This window comes from Acanthochromis polyacanthus, chromosome 22 (assembly GCF_021347895.1).
Source record: "Acanthochromis polyacanthus isolate Apoly-LR-REF ecotype Palm Island chromosome 22, KAUST_Apoly_ChrSc, whole genome shotgun sequence".
Classification (NCBI taxonomy): Eukaryota; Metazoa; Chordata; class Actinopteri; family Pomacentridae; genus Acanthochromis; species Acanthochromis polyacanthus.
In genome coordinates this window covers 16,113,006-16,133,780 of record NC_067134.1, presented here as the reverse complement: position 1 = coordinate 16,133,780, position 20,775 = coordinate 16,113,006, and the positions used below count along the sequence as shown (strand labels likewise).

The 20,775-nt window shown below is 42.3% G+C and overlaps 1 protein-coding gene across 2 annotated transcripts; it reads right to left on the bottom strand.

Moving 5' to 3' along the window:
• Positions 1-814: 814 nt before the first annotated feature.
• LOC110970624 (zinc finger protein 654-like) lies at positions 815-20,300 on the bottom strand. 2 transcript variants are annotated; one of them, XM_051942155.1, is made up of 10 exons: positions 20,016-20,300; positions 18,192-18,337; positions 15,270-15,351; positions 14,305-14,440; positions 13,599-13,801; positions 13,299-13,435; positions 12,432-12,573; positions 12,025-12,306; positions 6,073-11,385; positions 815-2,140 (listed from the first exon to the last, which is right to left on the bottom strand). In XM_051942155.1, the coding sequence occupies exons 1-9, from the start codon at positions 20,139-20,141 to the stop codon at positions 10,837-10,839; spliced, it is 1,803 nt and encodes a 600-aa protein (XP_051798115.1). In that variant the 5' UTR covers positions 20,142-20,300; the 3' UTR covers positions 815-2,140; positions 6,073-10,836. The 2 variants fall into 2 exon arrangements, with proteins under 2 accessions (XP_051798115.1, XP_051798114.1); XM_051942154.1 differs by lacking the exons at positions 12,025-12,306; positions 12,432-12,573; positions 13,299-13,435; ... (3 more) ...; positions 18,192-18,337; positions 20,016-20,300 and having other exon boundaries at positions 6,073-10,837.
• Positions 20,301-20,775: the final 475 nt, after the last annotated feature.

The window sequence follows — 20,775 nt, the reverse complement described above, 5'->3', positions numbered from 1 at the left end:
AAATACTAAGAAGCTTCACCTCACACCTGTGGGTGGAACTTGACTCCTCGTGTGGTCTCTGGTTTCTCCTCCTCCTCCTCCAGCTGTCGCTCTCTCTCCTCCCATCTGCGTCAACCACAACAAACAATATTGACCGAGATGGAAAACAAAGGGATCACCTTTCTGTCTGGAATTTGTGACCGCCTGCTTGTCGAAGTCCGATCCGTCCATCTGTCTGCAGCATGAGCCGGGTATTGCGATTGATGGCCGAGCTGTAAAAACTAACACCCAAACACACAAAACACGTCTCATCTCTGACGATTTCTGCAAAGCTGAGCCAAATCTAGAAACGATACAACTGTTTAACATCTCCTTTGGCAGCTCCACTAACAATAACATGCAGAAATGTTACGACTTTCATTCTCTACAAAACAACCATGAAGTGACGCAAAGTTTACAGAAGCAGCTCTGAGGCAATCGTTGGGAGGAAATCCAGCTCTTTTTGTCCAAGACAATACTGTGCATCCAGGTTATTAAGGGGCTGCCTGGAAGTAGCATGAGTTCACATGGATGGCCTCTTTGATTTTAAGTAGTTTCACATGTTGGATTTCAAAGCTTAATATTCACAAAAATCACACGTGCAAAAAGTTTGGCAAAGGTGTTCAGTCTTGATTCAGGAAATAATTTAATACATTCTCTTCCTCTGCAGCTGTCCAACACTCCTGTGTCTCATCTTCAGCCAACGCACTGAAGCGTTTTATTCCCCCTTTCCTCAGATGAAACAGCACACTTCCCCTCAGCGCAGCAGATACCATTACAGGGCCAGCACAATCGATGCCATTTGAAATAAGTTTTATTTTTCTTCAAGAACAAAATATAAACCCAGCTCCAACATCCCCCTTATAGAATAGGCCATTGAAACTCTTCAAATATTTACAAAAGATAGAAAATAAAACATAAATAAATAGAACCTGCTGCTCCTCACGATAGACTGGTGCGGCCTCCCAGTAACACTTTCTCTGAAGGAATCCTGAACGAGAACATTCACTCTAATAGATACATCGTAATGTTTGGAACAGTTCAGTAAAGATAGAAAAAAATATGTGGAAGTGACAATATATAAAATGAACCCGAATGTCAGCTGCTTCACTGACAAATGAAGAGAACACGGTTAATTGATGGATCCCAGCGATAAATTAACTGGATGCACATTTTGTGGGTTGCAGCTGTTATTGCTAAATGAACGACAGTCTGCCAGAAGGAATTGGAAGCGAAGCCATTTCTTGAGTGCAGTAAATGCAGTGTAGCAGCTCTGTGTGTTTCTGTTGCGAAAAGAGAAAACAATAATGTTCCGTTGTGGAAGCAGGAAGTAAAAGACTGGTGCACACTGACCCCTACTGGTTACTTATGGTCAGGACAAGCAGCACAGGCCTACTGAGCCCATAGGGAACTTATTAAAAGAAATACAATTAGTATTTAAACAAGATTTATCCATTAAAAGCTTCTCAAAGAAGACTGATACAGCGACCTTACAACTTTAGACTCAGTCTAAATTATGTCTTTAACCTTAGGGTGTAGAAACAGCACAAACTTTCAGATGCGACTTCCGCTGTGCACCCCCACCCCTTCGAGTTTAAGGAGAAACAAATGAACAGAAAAATCTCATGAGAACAGTGCAAAAAGCAAACAATTTCATTTTATGGCTTACTGATGTGAAAAATATGTATCCTAATGAGAGCAGGAGCAGCTTTGTAGTCTTGCGTTAATTATTTTTCACAGCTTTCGAGTCCAGTCTTTAAGCCACGATGCTCCATCTCCAAATCAGGCGAAGCGGCTGGAAAACAGCACGGAGGTTCCAGAGCAGGCACTTCAGTACGAGCTGTCCTTCTAACAATCTGACAGGTTCAGTTCAGTAGTCTGACTGCTGATGGGCTATTATTTTTCCCGGGTCTTTGCTTTACAGCAGCTAAAGTCTGGTACCCTTTTAGTTATTCGGTCTACATCCCCAAACGCTTGATTTTTTTGCCCAGAGCGATGAACATGTGATCCAGAGGTCACTGATCTGTTGAGGTACAATCCATCCAGGAGCTCCAAGCTGGTCCACAGGTCAGTCTGTTAGGTAATTCAAAACCTCAGTTCACTTAATTGAACAAGCTGTCCCCTAAAACAGAAAAAAAAAAAAAACACAATAATGACACCTTTCCAGAGTAACACCAGATGTGCTCATCTATTGTCCATATCAACCTAAATGTACAACTATATGCAACTGAGAGTGTTGCATTGAACGTGATAGCGTTTATCATGGCGCTTTGTAGAGCTTTAACACATCACTGCGTCTTGTATTCTAAAATAAACTGGCCCTCTTCACATGTCCGCAGGCTCCAACATTGGAATGTCTTGATTTATAAGGCTATTCTTGAGATGATCCCATCTTATGTATCATCTCTTTTAATCAGGAATAACAGGGACCTACAGCATCTGCTCGCAGGACTTTCTGCATTTCACTGTTCCAAAGATCAGAATGAAAGAGGGAAGAATGCTTTTAAAGTCTGGTATCTCGGAATGCATTTAAGGCTATGATCAATCAAATCATATCCAAGCTTCTGGAGTGCAAATGTTTGAATTTAGAGCAAATTATTTGTATTTATTATGTCTGTTTAAATGTGACTGTGTGTTAAAACTGTTGTTTTTAACTGTATGTACTGCCATTCTTGGCCAGGTCTCTCTTGTCAAAGACATCTTGGATCTCAATGTGACAAACCTGGTTAAATAAAGGTAATAATAATAATGTAGTCTTAAAGAGTACCGTATTTTCACGACTATAAGGCGCACATAAAAGTCTTAGATTTTCTTCAAATTGTGCGGCGCGCCCTATGGTGCAGTGCGTCCTGTGTGTGTTGTTGTTGTTGTTGTTGTTGTAAGGCGGACGTAGACCAGGTGGTTTTTTCCACGCATCACCATCGCTGTTGATCTGTGACTCTATGCGTGCCCATCTCACAGCCGATGTGAAAAAACAAGTGAAGCAAATGAACTCTGAGCTTGCTGTCATTCCGGGAGGCCTGACAAAGGAACTCCAACCGCTGGACATCGGTGTGAACCGGCCGTTCAAAGTAAGGCTGCGAGCGGCGTGGGAGCGATGGATGACCGATGGACACCACAGTTTCACTAAGAGTGGAAGGCAGCGCCGGGCGAGTTACGCCACAATTTGCGAATGGATTGTAGATGCTTGGGCTAACGTGTCTGCTGGCACTGTTGTTCGAGCTTTCGCAAAAGCCGGCATCATTTCCGAGGCGCCGCACGGCACGGAAAGTGACTCTGACAGTGAAGAAAGTGAACCTGGCATGTTTGATGGAGGTTTAGCGCAGCTGTTCAATTCAGAAACAGAGGATGAGGACTTCCATGGGTTTGATTGATGACGATTACCGGTAAAAAAAAAAAAAAAAAAAAAAAGTGAATACCAAACTCAGTTTTGCTCCCGCTCTATTTTTAAATACGCACACTTGTGTGCTTGTTTTATCTGTGTTTTACCATGCCCGCGCCTATTGATGATTAAAAAAATGTTAGTACTTTGTAATCAATACTTAAATAAAGCACAACCAAACTCAGTTTTGCTCCCGCTCTATTTTTAAATACGCACACTTGTATGCTTGTGTGTGTGTTGTTGTTGTAAGGCCGACGTAGTAGAGGACACCATGAGAACGTTAAAGGGGGAAGTGTGGGCGTGGATTGTATATAAAACCCTCGCCATATAATCAGGTGCGCCTTATGTGTGTTTTAAATACAGTAATGGCACACATAACTGAGACTGCGCCTTTTGGTACAGTGCGCCTTTTGGTCGTGAAAATACGGTATATATACTGACAGCCAATAGAAACTTTGAGGTAGAAATGTACGCAGAATTCTACTTGTAGGGGGGTTGTAATTATTCATTGTGGATTTACTGATGATCTAGTGCCCTGGTAGTTGAGATAATGATGAGTTGTCATTTTGTCATGATTCATTGCACATGGGTTGGTCACTTTGCAAAAGTGACCCAAATACACACCAAGCAATACTCAGTGAGTATCTGCACAATTTGAGAATGGGTTTTGAAGGCCTATATAAAGGCCCAAAAAAGGCCACCATTGTTAGTCCAGTGAACAGCATCATGCCGCGTCTATCACATGAACAACGTCTCCGGGCACTGGGTATGGTGGAGGCTGGTTTGAGCTATAGTGATGTAGCCAGGCGTATGGGCTGTTCCCAACCCACAATCAGAAGCCTGGTCCAAAGCATGCGCCGACGGATTGCTGCCTGCATCGAAGCAAATGGAGGCCATACTCGGTATTGACTGTTGTGACTTAGTGTTTGGCAGGTGTCGTTTTCTTTTGTGAAATTCTTTATTTTGAAATTATTCTTGACACTTTAGATTTTTGTTTCTGTATGCCAATATGCTAAACAAATGATTCATATGAAGAAAATCCAGTTTTGGGCTTCAAAATAAAAATTATGTTGAAAAACATGGTCTCAAAGTTTCTATTGACTGTCAGTGTATATGTTTATGCTTATTGGGTTTCTGTTTTCTTTGTGTTATAAATCTTCTGCTAACTCTAAAATGTCTCAGGACCAAGCAAAGCACACCTCATGTTGAGTTGCTGGCTAACGCAGGAACTAAAACAGAGTGTTTTGGACGACAGTGAAAAGACCTGCTGAAGGAATGTACAGTAGGGAGGAAAAATAAACTTACTTTAACAGACACAAAACTGCTCAGCTGGAAGTTCCTTTGAGTATACATATAGTTCCTGTATTACAATTTATCAGCTCCAATGGATTTTAAAGGTGCTCTATTTGAGATGTGCGTCAATGGAACCGTTACAGCAAATCTAGAGATCGACCGATGTGGGCTGTTTAGGGCCGATACCGATGCTGACTATTGGTAATCAAGAAAGGCTGGTAACAGATATTTGGAGCCGGTGCACGTCAAATGTAAGGTCTTAACAGCATGTGATAGAGACCTTGTCATTCATAACTAGACCTCTTCATTAGTAAGGGTGACTATAACTGAATATGTAGAATAGAAATTGGACTGAGATTGATCAGGTTGTCTCCTGCAATTATGTCTGCTGGTCTGTTTTCTTAATCTTTCACTATTCTGTCACTTTTATTGTCCACTAGGTTCCGGGATCTTAAAGCATGATTAATTATTGTTTTCCAGACTCTGTTTCAGGGGTATTTCTTTATGCCTGCTAACTTTCCCGCTAGCATTAGCATAGCCTTAGCCAGTGTGGGAGAAGCTAATTTCCTGGTTAGCTTGTTCAGTTTTTGCAGTCTCTGTTAGAGACATCATTGAGACCACAGAGTGATGACAGCGAGAGAAGGCTGCATCAGTAGCCTAGCCGCACTAGACATCCCATGGCAACGAATTGAATTCTCTGCCAGGGTGGGTCTAGTTACCCTCGGTAAGCCTCGAGGTTGGATGCTCCTGAAACTGGCCGACGAATCACCATGAAGTGTAGAGTCAGAAGGCGGGCGTAACTAAGTGACGACAGAGGCACGACGATTCTGACAGAAACAACCGGAAACAACTAGCCTAGCCACGCTAGACAACCCACGGCAACGAATTTAATTCTCTGCCAGGGTCGACAACAAAAACGACAACAGTCGTTGAGCTCCATTAGCACCGACTCTGAATAATCTTTCTGTTAACATGTCTGTAATATACTTGAGCTTCACCCATTGACTGTATAAATAAGGCTTCACCGAACTACCGCATCTTCTGATTTCTGGCGCTCTAGGAACTACGTCAGCCTATTCGCTGCGCTGATTGGTTGTATACCTACCCAATTGCTACAGAGTGATTTGAAAGACAACCTTTTAGCCCGCCTCCCTCCCTGTCGAGAGTTCCTCGACCCTTGTGTCTTTAGAGCTGGGTATAGCGCGGCTAGGCTACTGCATCAGACCTGAAGTAGCACTTAATTTATCAATAACACAGATAATTGTAAAAATGCCAAAAATCTATCACAATAATTGCCCCATGCCTACTTCAATCTTAAAAAACTGGAGGTATTTGGACCAATACAATACTGGAATTACACTTTAAGATTGTCAACTTACCTTCGTCGTCAGAGTCAAATCCAAAGACGTTGGAGCACTTCTGCCGCTGGAGGTGACTCTGCAGCTCCTCAGCAGTGTTGAAGGTAGCGAAACAGTTGGCACATCGTTGTCTCTGCAGAGCCGCCATCACAGAGGCCAGTTCAGGAGCAGCGCTTCTCTGAGATGGCTCGAAAAACAGCATCTCCTTCCGTCTTTTTGGCATGGTGATGTACTTCTCATCCAGGTACGCTGTAGGCGGCAGACGCATGTATGGCTTCTTACTGTACTGTGCAAGAGTTTCATGCACTGTTGATTTGCCATCCCCACTCAAGGCTTGTCCATTCTTTATTAAAGAGTAACCGGGGCCACTGATTGTAGTTGGCGGTGTTTCTGCTGCAGCTTTGTCGCCTTCAGAGCTCCCTGCTGCTTCTGCTTTGACCTCAGTAAGCGGTTGGACTTCAGGTGTCTTAGATGCTGATGGGCCACGACCATCTTTGTGTTGTTTCTTGATGATCTTTGCACCATCGTCTTTATGAACATCCTTGCGCTTCTTATTTGCTTTGCTCTGGTCTGTCGTTTTTGTCACATTCATTTTCGGTGACTTTTTCTTCTTCATTGCCTTCTGTGTGCTATTTTCAGGGGTGTCATTTATGGTATTAGAGACAGCAGGCACGGAGGGACCCGAGTTATCTGAAGCTTCCTTTTGTCCTTTTCCATCCTCATTAAGAGCGTTCTTTACTAATGCTGCTGCCTCTTTGGTCTCGCTCTGTTGTTGGACGTCACATTTTTCCCTCTTTTTCGATTCAGACGCTTTGCCTTCATCTTTGCATGGCCGCTTTTTCTTGACAGACTTTCTGTCCTCCTTTTTATGAGGGTCTTTATGCTTCTTAATTGCCATGCCTGAGTTTGAAGGAGCATTCTTCCCTTTTTCTGTGACGTTCAACTTCTTTGACTTTTTTTCTTTCTTCACTGAGTGCATTTTCTCTGTTGCAGCTGGGACATTTAGGCTGTTGACCGGGACAGATAAATCAGAGTTACCGGAGTTATTTTGTGTTGAGTCTGTGTTTTCTACCTTTACTTTTACCTCGTTGTCAGCAGAACGTTCCACTGCTTCTCCATTGCCCTCAACTTGTTCAACAGCGGATTTGGACATGGCAACTGATGGGACGTCTGCTTCTTGCTTCAGGTGAATATTCCTGGTTGTCTTTTTGTTGACTTTACTGTTTGCCATGTTGTGCTTCTCCGATTTGCTGGAGTCTGAAGGTGCAGAGGGAGTTTCATTTTTGTGCATTTTCTTAACTTTAGCAGCATTTAACTTCTGTGTTTTGGGCTCCGTGTTGGACTGTTCTAAAGTGTTTGATGGAGCATCATGTGAGATCCCTTTTTGCTTAACATTATTCCTTTTAATCTGCTTGCTGACTGAGTTCTTGGACTTTGATTTATTGGATGCAGTTTTGGCTACACTTTGAAGCTGCCGACTCTTCTCTTCTACTTTTAACCTTTTACTTGCTGTTGCATTCTCAACTGTTCCTGTGGGAGAAGACTGAACAGGGCTCTTCTGACTCTTCTGCAGGGTAGTTTTTTCCTTCAGAGTTTCAGTAGAGTTTTCATCGTCCACTACTTTGTGAGATTTTGGAGGGCGTCCTCTTCTTTTCAGACCTTTTGTGTTGACCTGGACCTGCTTCTTCTTCTTAAACTTCTGCCTCAGTTTGCTGCTGTGTTTTAACAGTGACGATGAGATAACACTGTGAATTTTGGGAGGTGCCACGGTTGTGTCTGTTACCTGCTCTTTTCTTAAAGTTTGCCTTAACCTAAGATGAGGACCAGTAGGCTTTGCAGAAGTGTCCTTGTTGGAGAGATTCTTCAATACATTTGAATCCTTGCTCTTATTTCTCTCTTTTAACTCTTGTTTTATCAAAGATGCTGGAGTGGAGAGAGGAGGAGCCTTTGGATGCTCGCCTCCTTGCGAGCCATGAATAGTCTGTTCTTTTGACTTCCAAGCAGCTTTTACCCTCTCAGTCTTATCAACAGAAGTGGCAGTGCGAGTCTCATTTGAACTTGGATGGTGTTTCTTCCCAAATGGTGTGGTAATATGTTTGTCACTTGTTTGCACATTTGTGTTTGTGTCTGGTTTAGTTGATTTGGAAGCATAATGCTCTCTTTCATGAAGGTTCAGTGCCCAAAGACAAATAAATAGTTTAGAACATCCAGGGAGGCAGCACACTGCCTGCAGTGGACTGTGCTTCCTGGCATGGCGTCTCATTTCCATTCCGTTTTTGAATCTGGAAGTACAACCTCGATGAAGGCAAGGATGCCGAGGAGTGAGTCTGTGTCTTTCAACATGATGCTGAAAATGTTCAAAGCTCCATAGAACCCTCATGCAAATACTGCATCTGCTGTTTCCAACACGAAACGCCAGCTCTAAAGGTTTGACCTCCCCGTAGTGGTCTTCGAGGGCATGGTACAGGAGGGCGACACGGTTCTTTGACAGGTCTGTAAACCAAGAGCATCCATCTGCAGGACAACAAACTTTCTCTTGTGGTTCCACATTTTTCTCAACTTTCCCATTTTGTTTTGTGGCTGCCTTCAGAGCCTGCAGAGACTCAGTCTCCTTAATTTTTTCTTCTGTCGAAGAAGCAATTTTTTCTTTCCCTGGACCGATGTTGCAGAAGAATCTCTCTCTATCTTTTCTTGCAACCTGGGATTCACAGCTCCACCACTCACTTTTCCTTGAGAAACCTCATGCTGCAAAGCCTTCTTCGATCTCTCAAATTCTTTCTTGTTGCCAATATGCCCATTTACCTTGTGAACAGCAGTTTTACTATTAAGGTGCTTTGAACCGTTCTGTGTTTCTTGTAAATACAATCCCTCCACTGGCTTGTCCTTCGATCTCAATTTTCTGGATTCAGAAGGACTCGAATCTGGCGGGGTGACTGATTTCGGACAGATATCGGATTTCTTCGGTCTCCCCCTACTCCGACACCCAGAAGACATACTTGAGGTCTTGGCTTTGGCAGAGGTTTGGGTGTGGAGATATCTTTGGCGTCAGAGATCCTGTTTTCTTGGGCTTGGCTATCGGTTGACTCTTTGATCCTCTTTAGCTTCTCTATGTGATCAGACAAGTGCATCATGGCCAGGAGGTCGTCTTTGAACATCGTCCCACAGAACATGCACTCATCTTTTCGGTAGTGGAACATTGCATGTGCAACAACACGACTTCCCTTGAAGGCCTTGTTGCAGAAGGTACAACAGTATTCCAATTTGGATTCCTCAGATTCTGGTGCTGTTTCCATCACCTCACTGTTCTCAGGTATATTTGAATCAACATCCTGATTTCTGTCTTTGACTTTCTTTCCTTGCACATCAGTTGCCTCCTGTTCCTGTATAGAGCAGCTGGAGGTCGTCCGTGTTCTATGAGGAACTTTAGGTTTACTTCGTACTCTTGAGTCTTTGGAGGCACTGCCGCCTGGAGCCCGCTGCTTGTCATTCTCCAGATCTCGAGAAAGCTGTTCAGGTGCAAGTTCAGTAACCATTTCTGTTACTAATGTCAGAGCAGACATGTCGCTCATACCGCCCTGATCTACAGGTGTATAGGGAGCCTCAGTTTCCGACACTTTACTCAGAACTGCAACATTTTTCTAGGGCTTGTGTCATTCTTACAAGGCACATGTCCCTCTGAGGTTGTGACGTCCATTTCAGAAACACTGTTACTGACTGGAAGGGAATTTCTGCCCCTTTGAACCTGTTCCACACCTCTAAGTGTAGTATCGGGAGACTGTAAGACAGCAGGATCTGCAGCTCCAGAGTTTGAAACAGCAGCTTTATTGGAGATTAGAGGGATTTTGTCTGTAAGTTTCTTCTGATTTTTGTCTGCTATGGAGGTTTGTGAAGCGTCAGCTTTTGCAACGTCTTCCACAGATGGATGTTTCGAGACCTTGTCTAAAACCTGGGATTGTGAAGCAATGGTGACTTTCATCTCCACAGCAGGCTCTTCACATTGCACTCCTGCAGAAGCAGCAGTTTGAGATTGAAGAACCTCATCTCCATTTGAGACTCTGACTTCGTCAGACCCTGCAGTAACTTTTGTGCTCTGAGCTTGATGGTTTTTATTTAATAGTGGAGACTTGGTCAGCTTTGCTGCTGCTGACCTCTGAGAAGCAACAGTTCCTTTCATCTCAACAGCAGACTTTTCAGGGAGCTCTCTTGCTGACAAAGTCTTTCGTGTGACTACTTTTGTAGTTTGAGTCTGAAGGACTTTATCTATAACTGGGGATTCTGCATCTCTAGCTGCTGCTGCTGTTGGCCGAAGGACAACTCCGCCTTTCATCTCCTCTCTCGGTGGATCTTTCGGAGGACTTCCCTGCATGGATGACCGTGTGATTGTTGAAACTGAGCTCTGAACATTAGACCCATTGCCTTTTCCTTTTTGCCTCCGTGCATAACAATGCAGCTGTTGGATAAACATAGCTGCATCCCGTGCTCGAAGAACCACCTCTTTGCGATGTACAGATTTTACAGGTTCTAACGTGGCAGGAATCTTCACTGTAGGTTTGTAAAGAAGCACTTGAGGAAACCCTCTTTGTCTGTTGCAAGCATCCTCAGTAAACGTACCCAGCAGCTCATTGTCTGGTAGGGAGAGCTCCAGAATTACTTGTGCAGGTGGGGATGGTTTATTACAGTCCAAAGAACCTTTGTGGTGCTTGTTGTTGTTGTTCTCCTTTACCTTCAAATGAGAGGTCACTGAAGGTTTGTGTTTGTTCTTGATCTGACTAGCTTCAGACCTCCTCATGACAGATGATTGATGCTTTTCATGTTTTTCATCCTCAAAGGAATGTTATTCTCCTCAAGAGTTCCTGAGTCTTCCAGGAGCCACTTGGGCCTTCTGATCCTCCGTTTAGGCGGGTTCTTCTCTGACAGCCGTGTAGTTCGTCTGTGTTCTCCACTCTCCTGTATTCTGTCCAACTGCCACAATGAGCGCCTCAAAGGTCCCGAAGACGCTTCCTTCAACGCCCGTGAACCTTTCTTCTTTACAGCATAATCAACATTTAGTCCTGTTTTTCCAGAACCCACCTTCAGTCTTTTGCCTGTGGTGTCAGTATCCTCTTTACTGTGCCGCTTCTTCCCCTGAAGTGCATTTTTACTTCCTCTCTGGCATGCTGACGCTCTTGATCGGAGTGTGGGCTCTTTGGCAAAGTAGTTAGAGATCCATTTGTCGTCCATGATTTCTTCGAGGGCAGCACTGACCACCTTCTCACTCATCAGTTTCAAACAGTTGGTCCGCAATGCAATGAGGTTCCAAAACTCTGGGTCAAAGTATAGATCCTTCTTCAAGATCTGAGTATAGACAAAAAGCATATATTAAAGTCGGACATATATTTATTTTCATTAACAGTTAGCAAATCACTCATCTGAAATATTGACACATAAACAGCTGTGTCGCCTTACATTTTAGGTGTCATTGTAATGCAATCCATATCAATATCTTATATATATCAATTTCTTTTTGAGAAGAATAAAGGAAAACCTTACAGTAATATTTATTTAGCACATTTCTTGTGTTTAAGTTTGGTGACCGTTCATTACAAAGTAAAATTTGAAATATAACTGAAAATGTTTTTGCATCACAGAAGGATATTTTAAAGCAGGATTCAATTATTATTTGTGGTAAACACAATATTTTAACAAAAGTAATTCCTGCCAGTTAGAACCAACTCACTTACAACGAAAAAGGTCACCACTCAAGCTGTGCCTCCACAATAAATCGTTCTCATTTCCTGATTTAGGTTGCTGCTCTTATAGCTTTGCAACTTTAGAAAAAACTCAAACCACACTGGAACCAGAAGAGACAGACAGCAGCTCAGTGAGATTATAAGTTTCAGCAAGCGAGATGTCTGTGATCTTTGTAAGGACCGAGTCTTCAGAGACTAAAGCTGCTTTCCTCTGTCAAACATGTACATTAAAAGGTTGCTCTACCTGGAGGGTTTCGAAGCGAACATGATTTCCAATGGGGCTGTGCTCCACGTGGTACTCCTGATCGGGATGCATGTAGAGAAGGTACACGACCTTGTAGGATTCAACAGTTCGCTCCAGGAAAAAGACGAGGAGAGCGCATGCCCGGCAAACCTCCAGATCGTTGGGTAGCAGGCCAGCAATGGTTTTGTAGATGAGGGACTTGGTGAGGACATCACAGGGAAGACAAGAGTCCAGGGCATTCGCACAGAGCTCCACACAGAACTGGACACCATCCTCACCCACCTGGTGAGATGCAGACACAGGAGGTAAATATTCAAGTCAGCACACGCATAAATCGAAAGCATCTTAACAAATCCAATCAAATTTAAGTTTATAAAAAGACAATGAAGGTCAAATATTTGTCTCACTTCTTGAAGTATGGCTCTGATGAATGGGAAGAGTGAGTTGACATTAGTGGCAGACAGCATCAGCTGATGACTCTCCTTGAGTAGAGCTTGTTTCGATGTCTTCAACCGGCTGTGAAGTTTTGTCCACACAAAGACGAGTTCGCTGCAAGAAAAAATAAAAGGAGTTAATAAATCCTCTTGTTTACACTTTCCTATCTAAAAGCCTGTCAAAATGTGGCTTCGTATTATTATTGACCCCTGAACCACGAGGTGTTTCTGGACATCTATTACTCCCGTCACATTTTAAGACACTGTTTCGTTCACTGCAATATGAAACCCTGCACCTTTATGGAGAACTCAGAAAGGTCTTTTGTGCAGTATGAAAAATGCCAGAAACCATAACAAGGACAGAAAGAAGCAAGAGCATTTATTCATTTTTACACAAATGGAAAAATCTAATTGTGTAGAACATTTTTTCAAGCACACTCAGGTGATCTCAGTTGCCTCCAAGTTGTACCAAGGGACACAGAATGTTTTGCTTTCTTTACAATCTGGTGCAAACAGCTTATTTTTGCCTAATTGGTAATAAGTGTGCAGCATAAAGGGATTTTCATGATCAAATATCACTATTTCAAGCTTGAATTTGATTCATTTTCCAAAAGGAACAAGTCGTCACACTCGGAAAGTGGAAGATCTGATGAGTCTTTTTGTTTAAACTGGTTCTCGCACTGATAAAAAAACGTGTCTTTCAAAACGACCAGTGGGTGAATGCTCATTACATGTGAGGCACAAATACACTTTGTAAAAATTAGGAACCTTTAAATAAATCTCACTTGGTGTCATAAGTAGATTTCTTATCACATTAGCATCAAATTTTAGTTTACTTACCACAAATAGTACATATCTCCCCTGCGGAGCTGCTGCAACAGGAATGCTGTGCTGAGGCCTAAAAGCAGCTCATCCTTTTCTTCACACTCCAAGCTACAGATGAGGTGCACGGCATCTTTTCCACTGAGGTCAGCCACCTACATTAAAAAAAAAGAAAAAAAAAAAGACACCCACAGATTAGAATATAAGGCGATCGTCACACATGAAATGTGGAAACAGTTGAATCAAAGTCAAGCAACATCATAAGATCCAACAGACTGAAAGACACGTGAGCCTTTAGCATACACTCGCTCCACTCACCTCTTTAACTAGGCGGTCGTGCTGTGACGTTTTGTAAAGCCATGTGAGGTAGACCTGGAGGAAGAACGAGTGTTGTCCTGCTGTGGGATGCCGAGCACAACACTGAGCCAAGGCCACGGCCTCACTGGTGCGCTTGCAGGATAAAAGGTAGCGCACTCGAAGCTCAAAGAACACCGGCAGCTCAGAGCCGATGCACCCATCCACTGGAGAAAGCCAGAGGAGAAACGGTTTTAGTTAGAACAAACACTGACAGCACAGAAAATTCAAATAAACTCCAGCAATTACAGGGCTCCACACGGTCGCATTAGTGGCCTTTTTTAAGCATCTGCAAGTTAAAATTTAAACCGGTCCCATTCATGTGAGTGAATGATGATCATTAAGCTGTGCTGGTGTCTCTGTATTACTTTTATAACTTGGGTGGCTACATCAGTCTGTCCCTGCCTGGTGTGTAAAACGAGCTGTTTAGCTGGTGTGCATTTATAAGATAAGTTAATTAGTCCTATTTCTATTCTACATATTCAGCTATAGTCACCCTCATTAACGAAGAAGTCTAGTTATGAATGACAGGCTCTCTGTTAAAACATTACAGCTAATGTATACCGGCTCCAAATATCAGTTATCAGTCTTTCTTGATTACCAATATCAGCCCAGAAAAAAGCATATTGGTCAATCCCTAGTTAGTACAAGAGGTAGTTATGTTACTGACCTTCATTCTGAGGTAAACTGAACTCACTGAGGATTGCCTGTAAGGCTGGATTGGCCCAAGGGCCGCCGCCCCGAACCAACCGCTCCACCTGAAGTAAGTGAACATTCTCATGCTTTGCGAGGGCCACATAACATTCCTGAAGAGCAAGAGGAAAAAAAAAAGAAATCAGTGACTTAAAGCTCTAATGTTTCAACAAAAACGTTAACAATTCCCTCCAGATTTATTCAAAAACAAATCAAAACACTCTGAATCCCGCAAAAACACGCTAGCAGGCTGGAAAGATGTTATCTGGCGAAATTGTTTTTTTTATAAATTGCCAAAAGAGACAGGAATTAATAACGTGTGTCTCATTACGGTTTGAAAATTTCATCTGAATCTCATTCCTCATTGAAAAATCCTGAATGCACAATACTAATTTATTTTAAAATATAAACCATCGCCTATAAGAGGTCTTCTTCATCACTAAACGTCCAATTTTTTCTGTACAATCACAGGGGTTACGTTCCAGATCGCCCCACGACAGACGAAAATCCACGAAGTAGCGACTATTTCTTATTTTATTATTTCTATAAATTTTAAGGCTTTACAAACCCTCCGGTTTCAGTTCAACTATGGCTATGGATGGAGCATCACCACCTGCCAACATTAAAGCATGACTGTCAGACAAGGAGGCTTGAATTCGGCAAAACTGAATTCCAGCATCCGTCTCATTATGCAACAGCTGGGAATCGTATATCCTGAATTGCTACCTTTGTGATTAACGTGAAAGTACATCATCACAGTAAAGGTGAAACACTGGGGAGAAGCAACACTTTTATAAGTGGAAGAACAGCACAACAACAACAGACCAACATAATCAGCCACAGCAGATAATAAACAGCGATAAATTTAGGCCTCAAATTGAATGATTTTTCAGAGATTCCTTCATTGTTTTGTTTGGAGGATGCTCTGCGCTTCATCCTCACCTGGAATGTAACAGCGAAGTGTTTCAGAGGCTCCTGATGGAAGTCCTTCTGGTCAAAGAACAGCAGCAACTCAAAAACACTCCTGTGAACAGAGCACAGCAACACGTTGAAAATCCACTTTCTAACTTTAATTTACGTACGCACAGAAATTCTAAAGATACTGGCTGTGGTAAAAGAGGCCGTGGAATGCAGTTAATTGCGAAGCTGCGGGAAACCCTGGGGGATGGAGGGTTTACGGACAAACTAGAGTCAACAACTGGCGGCGTTCCAGGGTTTTTCCTGGCTCGCTAATGTGCGTGCGTAAGCCAGCGAACACAATCAACTTTCAATCTCGTAAAAAATTGCCACCAACGGCCCAGAATAGGCTGGATTACTTCAGATGTAGTCAGCGAAAAATAAAAACAAAAAGCTGACTGGGTGCATGAACATTCTCACCGTTTTTTCAGCATTTTGCTTTCACTGTATGTGACGAAACTGGAAACTATAAGCGACTGAAAGGGATTTTTCTGTCTGGTTTTGTTAAACACACTTGTGTGTCTTCATGTGGCGTGTCAATCTGTCTTACTGCCAAGTGTGTGTTTTTCTTTCCTGGGCGTGCGAGACGTGCGATGTTTATGTGTGCTTTCTCAAGGGTCTATTGTGTGAGGCCAGTTCCCTGAGGGGCAATAAAGGCATTCATTTATTTGTTCATTCATTCATTCACAATGGAACTAAAGTGAAACTTAAAAGGAGACACGAAACTCGTCAGAGGAGGGACCAAATGTCAACAATAAAAGACCCCTCCAGGCTAATTTCTTTCTTAAAGAGATCTAAAAGTGAGAATTAATTCAAGCAACTGTCAAAAAGTTAATGAGCAGTAATTTGATACATTTTACCAATGCTCCTGACAGCAAGCAGGAGCTGATAGCTGATGAGCAGTGAGGTAATAATGATAGTATGAATGATGAAGTCAGTTTTATTGTCGTCGTAAGTGTGTGTCATATTTATCAAGTGCTCGGACACTGGGTGGCCCTCTGATGTGTCCTGTTGCAGAGATGCAGCCTTAGCAAACGGTTCTAAAGCAGTGATTTTGTCACTTTGATCTAAAATAAGCCGTCTCTTGCTCGGCTTGCATTAAAAGAGAACCACAGCAAAATGTGCCATCAGCTAACACAAAAGTCAGCAAGTTGTCTCTGAAGTCGCATAATCATATGACAATTAATCTCACTGAGAGCACAGACTGTCTTGTAAAATCTGTTTTTTAGCATATCAACAGCAAAAAAAAAAAACCCTCAATAAATATGATTTGTTTAATCAGATCCAAACTACATTTAGAGGTGGTTTAAAACACCCCCGTCTTCAATCAGATTGCAAAGGCTTTGTTCCAACTGCAAGGAAACCAAATTTGTCTCTCAAAGCGGGTCTTTAGGAAAGATTGGCTACACTGTTATTTCAAAGTAATCAGATCAGATTTGTGTACTCAGGCATCACCAGTCTTTCTGTATGGGTTGCTGCGGCAGCAACGTAAGCATCACTAACTACGTAGATATGCTGGTGACACAGCGTAACAATGCAGAAGTAGAGCTGAATGATTTATAGGCTCTTTCTGCCAGATTGCGATCATTTTTTAATGTTGAGCCTCAGTTCAACAATTAGTGTGTGACAGACTTCAAACATATGATGGAGCATTATGACATGAGACACCCTCAACAGTGCGGCGATCAGAAAAAGAGGATGGGATGAATTTGAACAGTGTCAACTCTGGGTCATACAAACTATGCAAAGTGCAGCTTTTAAAGAACAAAACTGGGCTTATGTGAGCTGAACCGCAACACAGTTTAATCAATAGGCAGCATAAACAACCTGCTCAAACTGAAAGTTGAATAAATAAAACTGAATTACAGCATCAATCTCAATATTTAAGAGCAACACTTCGTATATCCTAAAATGCGTTTCTTTGCGCTATGAAATCGATTGTTCAGCCCCAAGCTGAAGGCTGAGAAATGAAGATCCATCATTTCACCCTCTAAACAGTCGTACCGTCAAGTCAGCCAGCAGACATTTGCTTCAGCATCTGCTGTTCTGCATAGCACTTTGCTAGCAGCAGCGTGGAATCTGCTCAGCGCTTCTGTCACTATCAACTTCCCATCACTGCATGTTACGTTGTTGTAGCTGAAATCCAATTTCAGCAGCCAGAGCATCCGGACTGAGATGCATCTATGGGAATCAGATTTAAACTGCATTTCAAACCAGCACCAACCTTGAAAAAAAAAAAAATCACATGTTCTGCATTTTTTTGCTACCCAGACTTCATGAAATCAATCTGGACATGCTGAGAAAACTGGGATGGGACTCTGAGCAAAGGCCAAAATGTCTTTTTCGATACTTGCAATGCGACAAGCACCATAAACATTAAATCCAGAGCGGTGGAAGGGCTGAGCAAACTCCATGTTGCTAAAAGCACAGCGCGAGTTAGCACAACTGCAGAACACCAGTCAGTGAACAGACGGCAAAACAAAAAGTCTGCTGAGAATTTAGGAGGTTTCAGTAGCGCTAGAAAAGAAAGATAATTCATCAAGAGAGCTTTGAAAAGCTGCGTCACCAGCGTAGCTACGTAACTACTGAAGCCTGAGTTGTTACCGCATCAACTCACATTTGATCCATTTCTGATTTCAAGACACATAAATCTGAACACTCGCAAATAACAGTGAAAATAAACGTCTGATTTGAGGACAAAATGGCAATTTTAAAGTGTCATACTACCTGGAATACTACTTAGCAAACAAGAAGAATTAAATACTCCAATTGGTTTAAAAAAAAGCCTCAAAATCACAGCATTAAAGTGTCATTACTGTCATTTTCAAGCAGCAAGAAAAATCTGTGGCGATCATTTACATCTGCAAGGAATAAAAGCGACCTCTTTAGTGAGGTCTGTGTACTTACAAAGCCAGACTACTGAGAGTGTGGAGCACATGATCACAGTTTGACGTGCAGAAGATTGAGGCTCGAGCAAAATAGCAGAGAGCTATCTCAAGGATCCTGAGCTGAGGCAACGGCACCTGCCAGCGAGAGGCAAACTCCTCCACCAACTGCAGAGCCACAAGACAGAACAAAGACAAGTCAGAAAAAAAACACAATCACAGGAGCAATGGTGAAGTCTGCGGTGACACCAGATGTTAAATGTTAGACTTTAAGAGTAAGAAGGCGAAGTAAATCAACAGAAAAATAATCATCAACTGTTTTTGATACTCAATAAATGAAATTTTCTACTAAAAATGACATATAATTGGTATTTTTTCACAAATTTCTAGTAATTTATAATTAATCAGTTGATAACCAGCAGATTAATAGAGTTGTATTTTTTGTATACTAAGAAAAAAACAGACTTCCACCTCAGGTGCAGATTAAACCTGCAGCAGGTAATTTCTGTGAAATAATCAGCGTGTCTGAGTCACATCTGTTTCTATGTTGCTCAAATCCAAATGCATGTTTTATTATGAATGATCACAGCCAACATTTTGACTCAGTCAAGCTGCAGCTTTCCCCTTTCACACACTTTTACTACATAATGGTAAACTTTACAAGTCAGGGGTTCGCCTCTAACCAAATGTGGCGCTTACACAATGCTTCCAGTTGACCTGTGTATTCACTGAAAAACAATGTGCTTATATTGCCCTCTAATGGTGGATATCCAGGACATGAGCAGTGGAATCTAGTGAATGTTAACTGTCAACAATGTTGATCTCAGGCCTTTGTCCAGTTACAACAGCCAGTCCTCGACAAAATAAAACTGGAGCGTGTAACAAAACATCACAATCTGGCAGCTTTATTTAATTAAAAACACTGACACCTTATTGATTAATGAGTAGCCAAACTGTGAGTAAAGTTTGAATTTAGAGTTTGGATTTAAAGTCTTATGGCATGACAATGGCCCAGCTGCAAAATAATCAACTTCTTGGATTTGTCAACAAGACAGAACAGACTAGATGACCCCCATTGTTAGATTTAAGACTAATAATCCCATTTATTTATAATTTTATGCTGTAACAGTCCAATATTCACCATTTAAATGTCCATTAGTGGACATTTAAATGTCCACTAATGGACATTTAAATGCACTTTTCCACGAACTGTAGCACCTGATTCGCATTCCTCCTTCAGCTTTGTGACAATATAGGAGCTTTAGGGTAACAGAACATCTTGTGATGACAGAAATGATTGCTTCTGCAACGTTACATGTCCTGCTGGGGTTAAGAGAAGTCATTGAGCCACACATCAAAAGTAGGCTTTGTGACAAATGATTAATAATACAGGATACTTTGTATTTACCTATCTTCAGCTAAGTTTCCTACTGGTCAATGCTAACCAAACGTTGAACTAACGTGCTAAACGCTGTCCAGTCACTAGTTTGGTAAACATTCAACGCACTAACTAAGCTAACTTGTAGGAAATTTCTGGGCTAGCTGGCTCAACGATTAGCCGAGTTAGCTTGCTAGCCGTACAATGAACAATTAATGTCAAAATACGACTGGTTTACGGAATCGAATGTTTTGCTAGCACCATCTGTATCTGGGCGTTGTCTATCAGACACACTGTTTTAAAAGCTAACATGCTTGTTCGTAAAGCGACTGGTTAGCTAAATGCTAACGAGCTCCACTGCTAATGCTAGCCGTGTAACTAGCATTTCTGGGGGAGGGGAGTCGGCTAACATATACGCGCTTATCTTCGACAACAAGCCTGTCACCAACTTCGGCAACGGATCCGTACCTTGCAAAAGTCCGAGCAGAAGGGTCCGCCGTCGGCCCCCAGTTCATCGCCGGAGTAGCGGCTTAACAAAGTGTGTAGTTGTTCTTCCAGCCCCTCTAACTCGTACACTCTGCCCTCCTCCGCCATACTGCCTGTCTAGCCCTGCTCGTAGCTGCTACCACACAACACATACATCGCCACGGTCAACGACTCGCTCTGACAACGCTCATTGGATGCTGCTAACGTAAAGGGGCGCGCTCCTTGACCCTACCGGGATAAGCCGAGGAACAATCAGCTAGGGCGGAGTCGTCAGTTCCAAAACAACTGAATAGAAACCCCGCCCACACGGTGTTACCTGACAAGCATTACAAGCGCCACAAACCACATGGCAGACACAAACACAGCGCGTTAATGACTGCTAATATCTGCCTTCACGTCCCATTAACAAACTGGGAAAAACGGCCTGTCGTTGTTATTAAAGGCCGTGCAACACATAAAAGTGAAAAAGTCAATGATATTAACACTTGGAGTCATGTTTTAATAGTTTCATGTTATGGAAATGATACTTTCCAATGAGTATATAATTATATAGGTTGCATTTGAGTACACTGTAAAATCTGTACAGATGTCCGTTTATCATTTTCAATCTAAATGTATATACTATTAAACTATGACATACATGAACACACACACACACACAGGTAATACATGTGTATATGTGTGCGTGCGATATCATTTACTTTTTATAAATATATACGTATATAAATAAAAAAGGCACAAC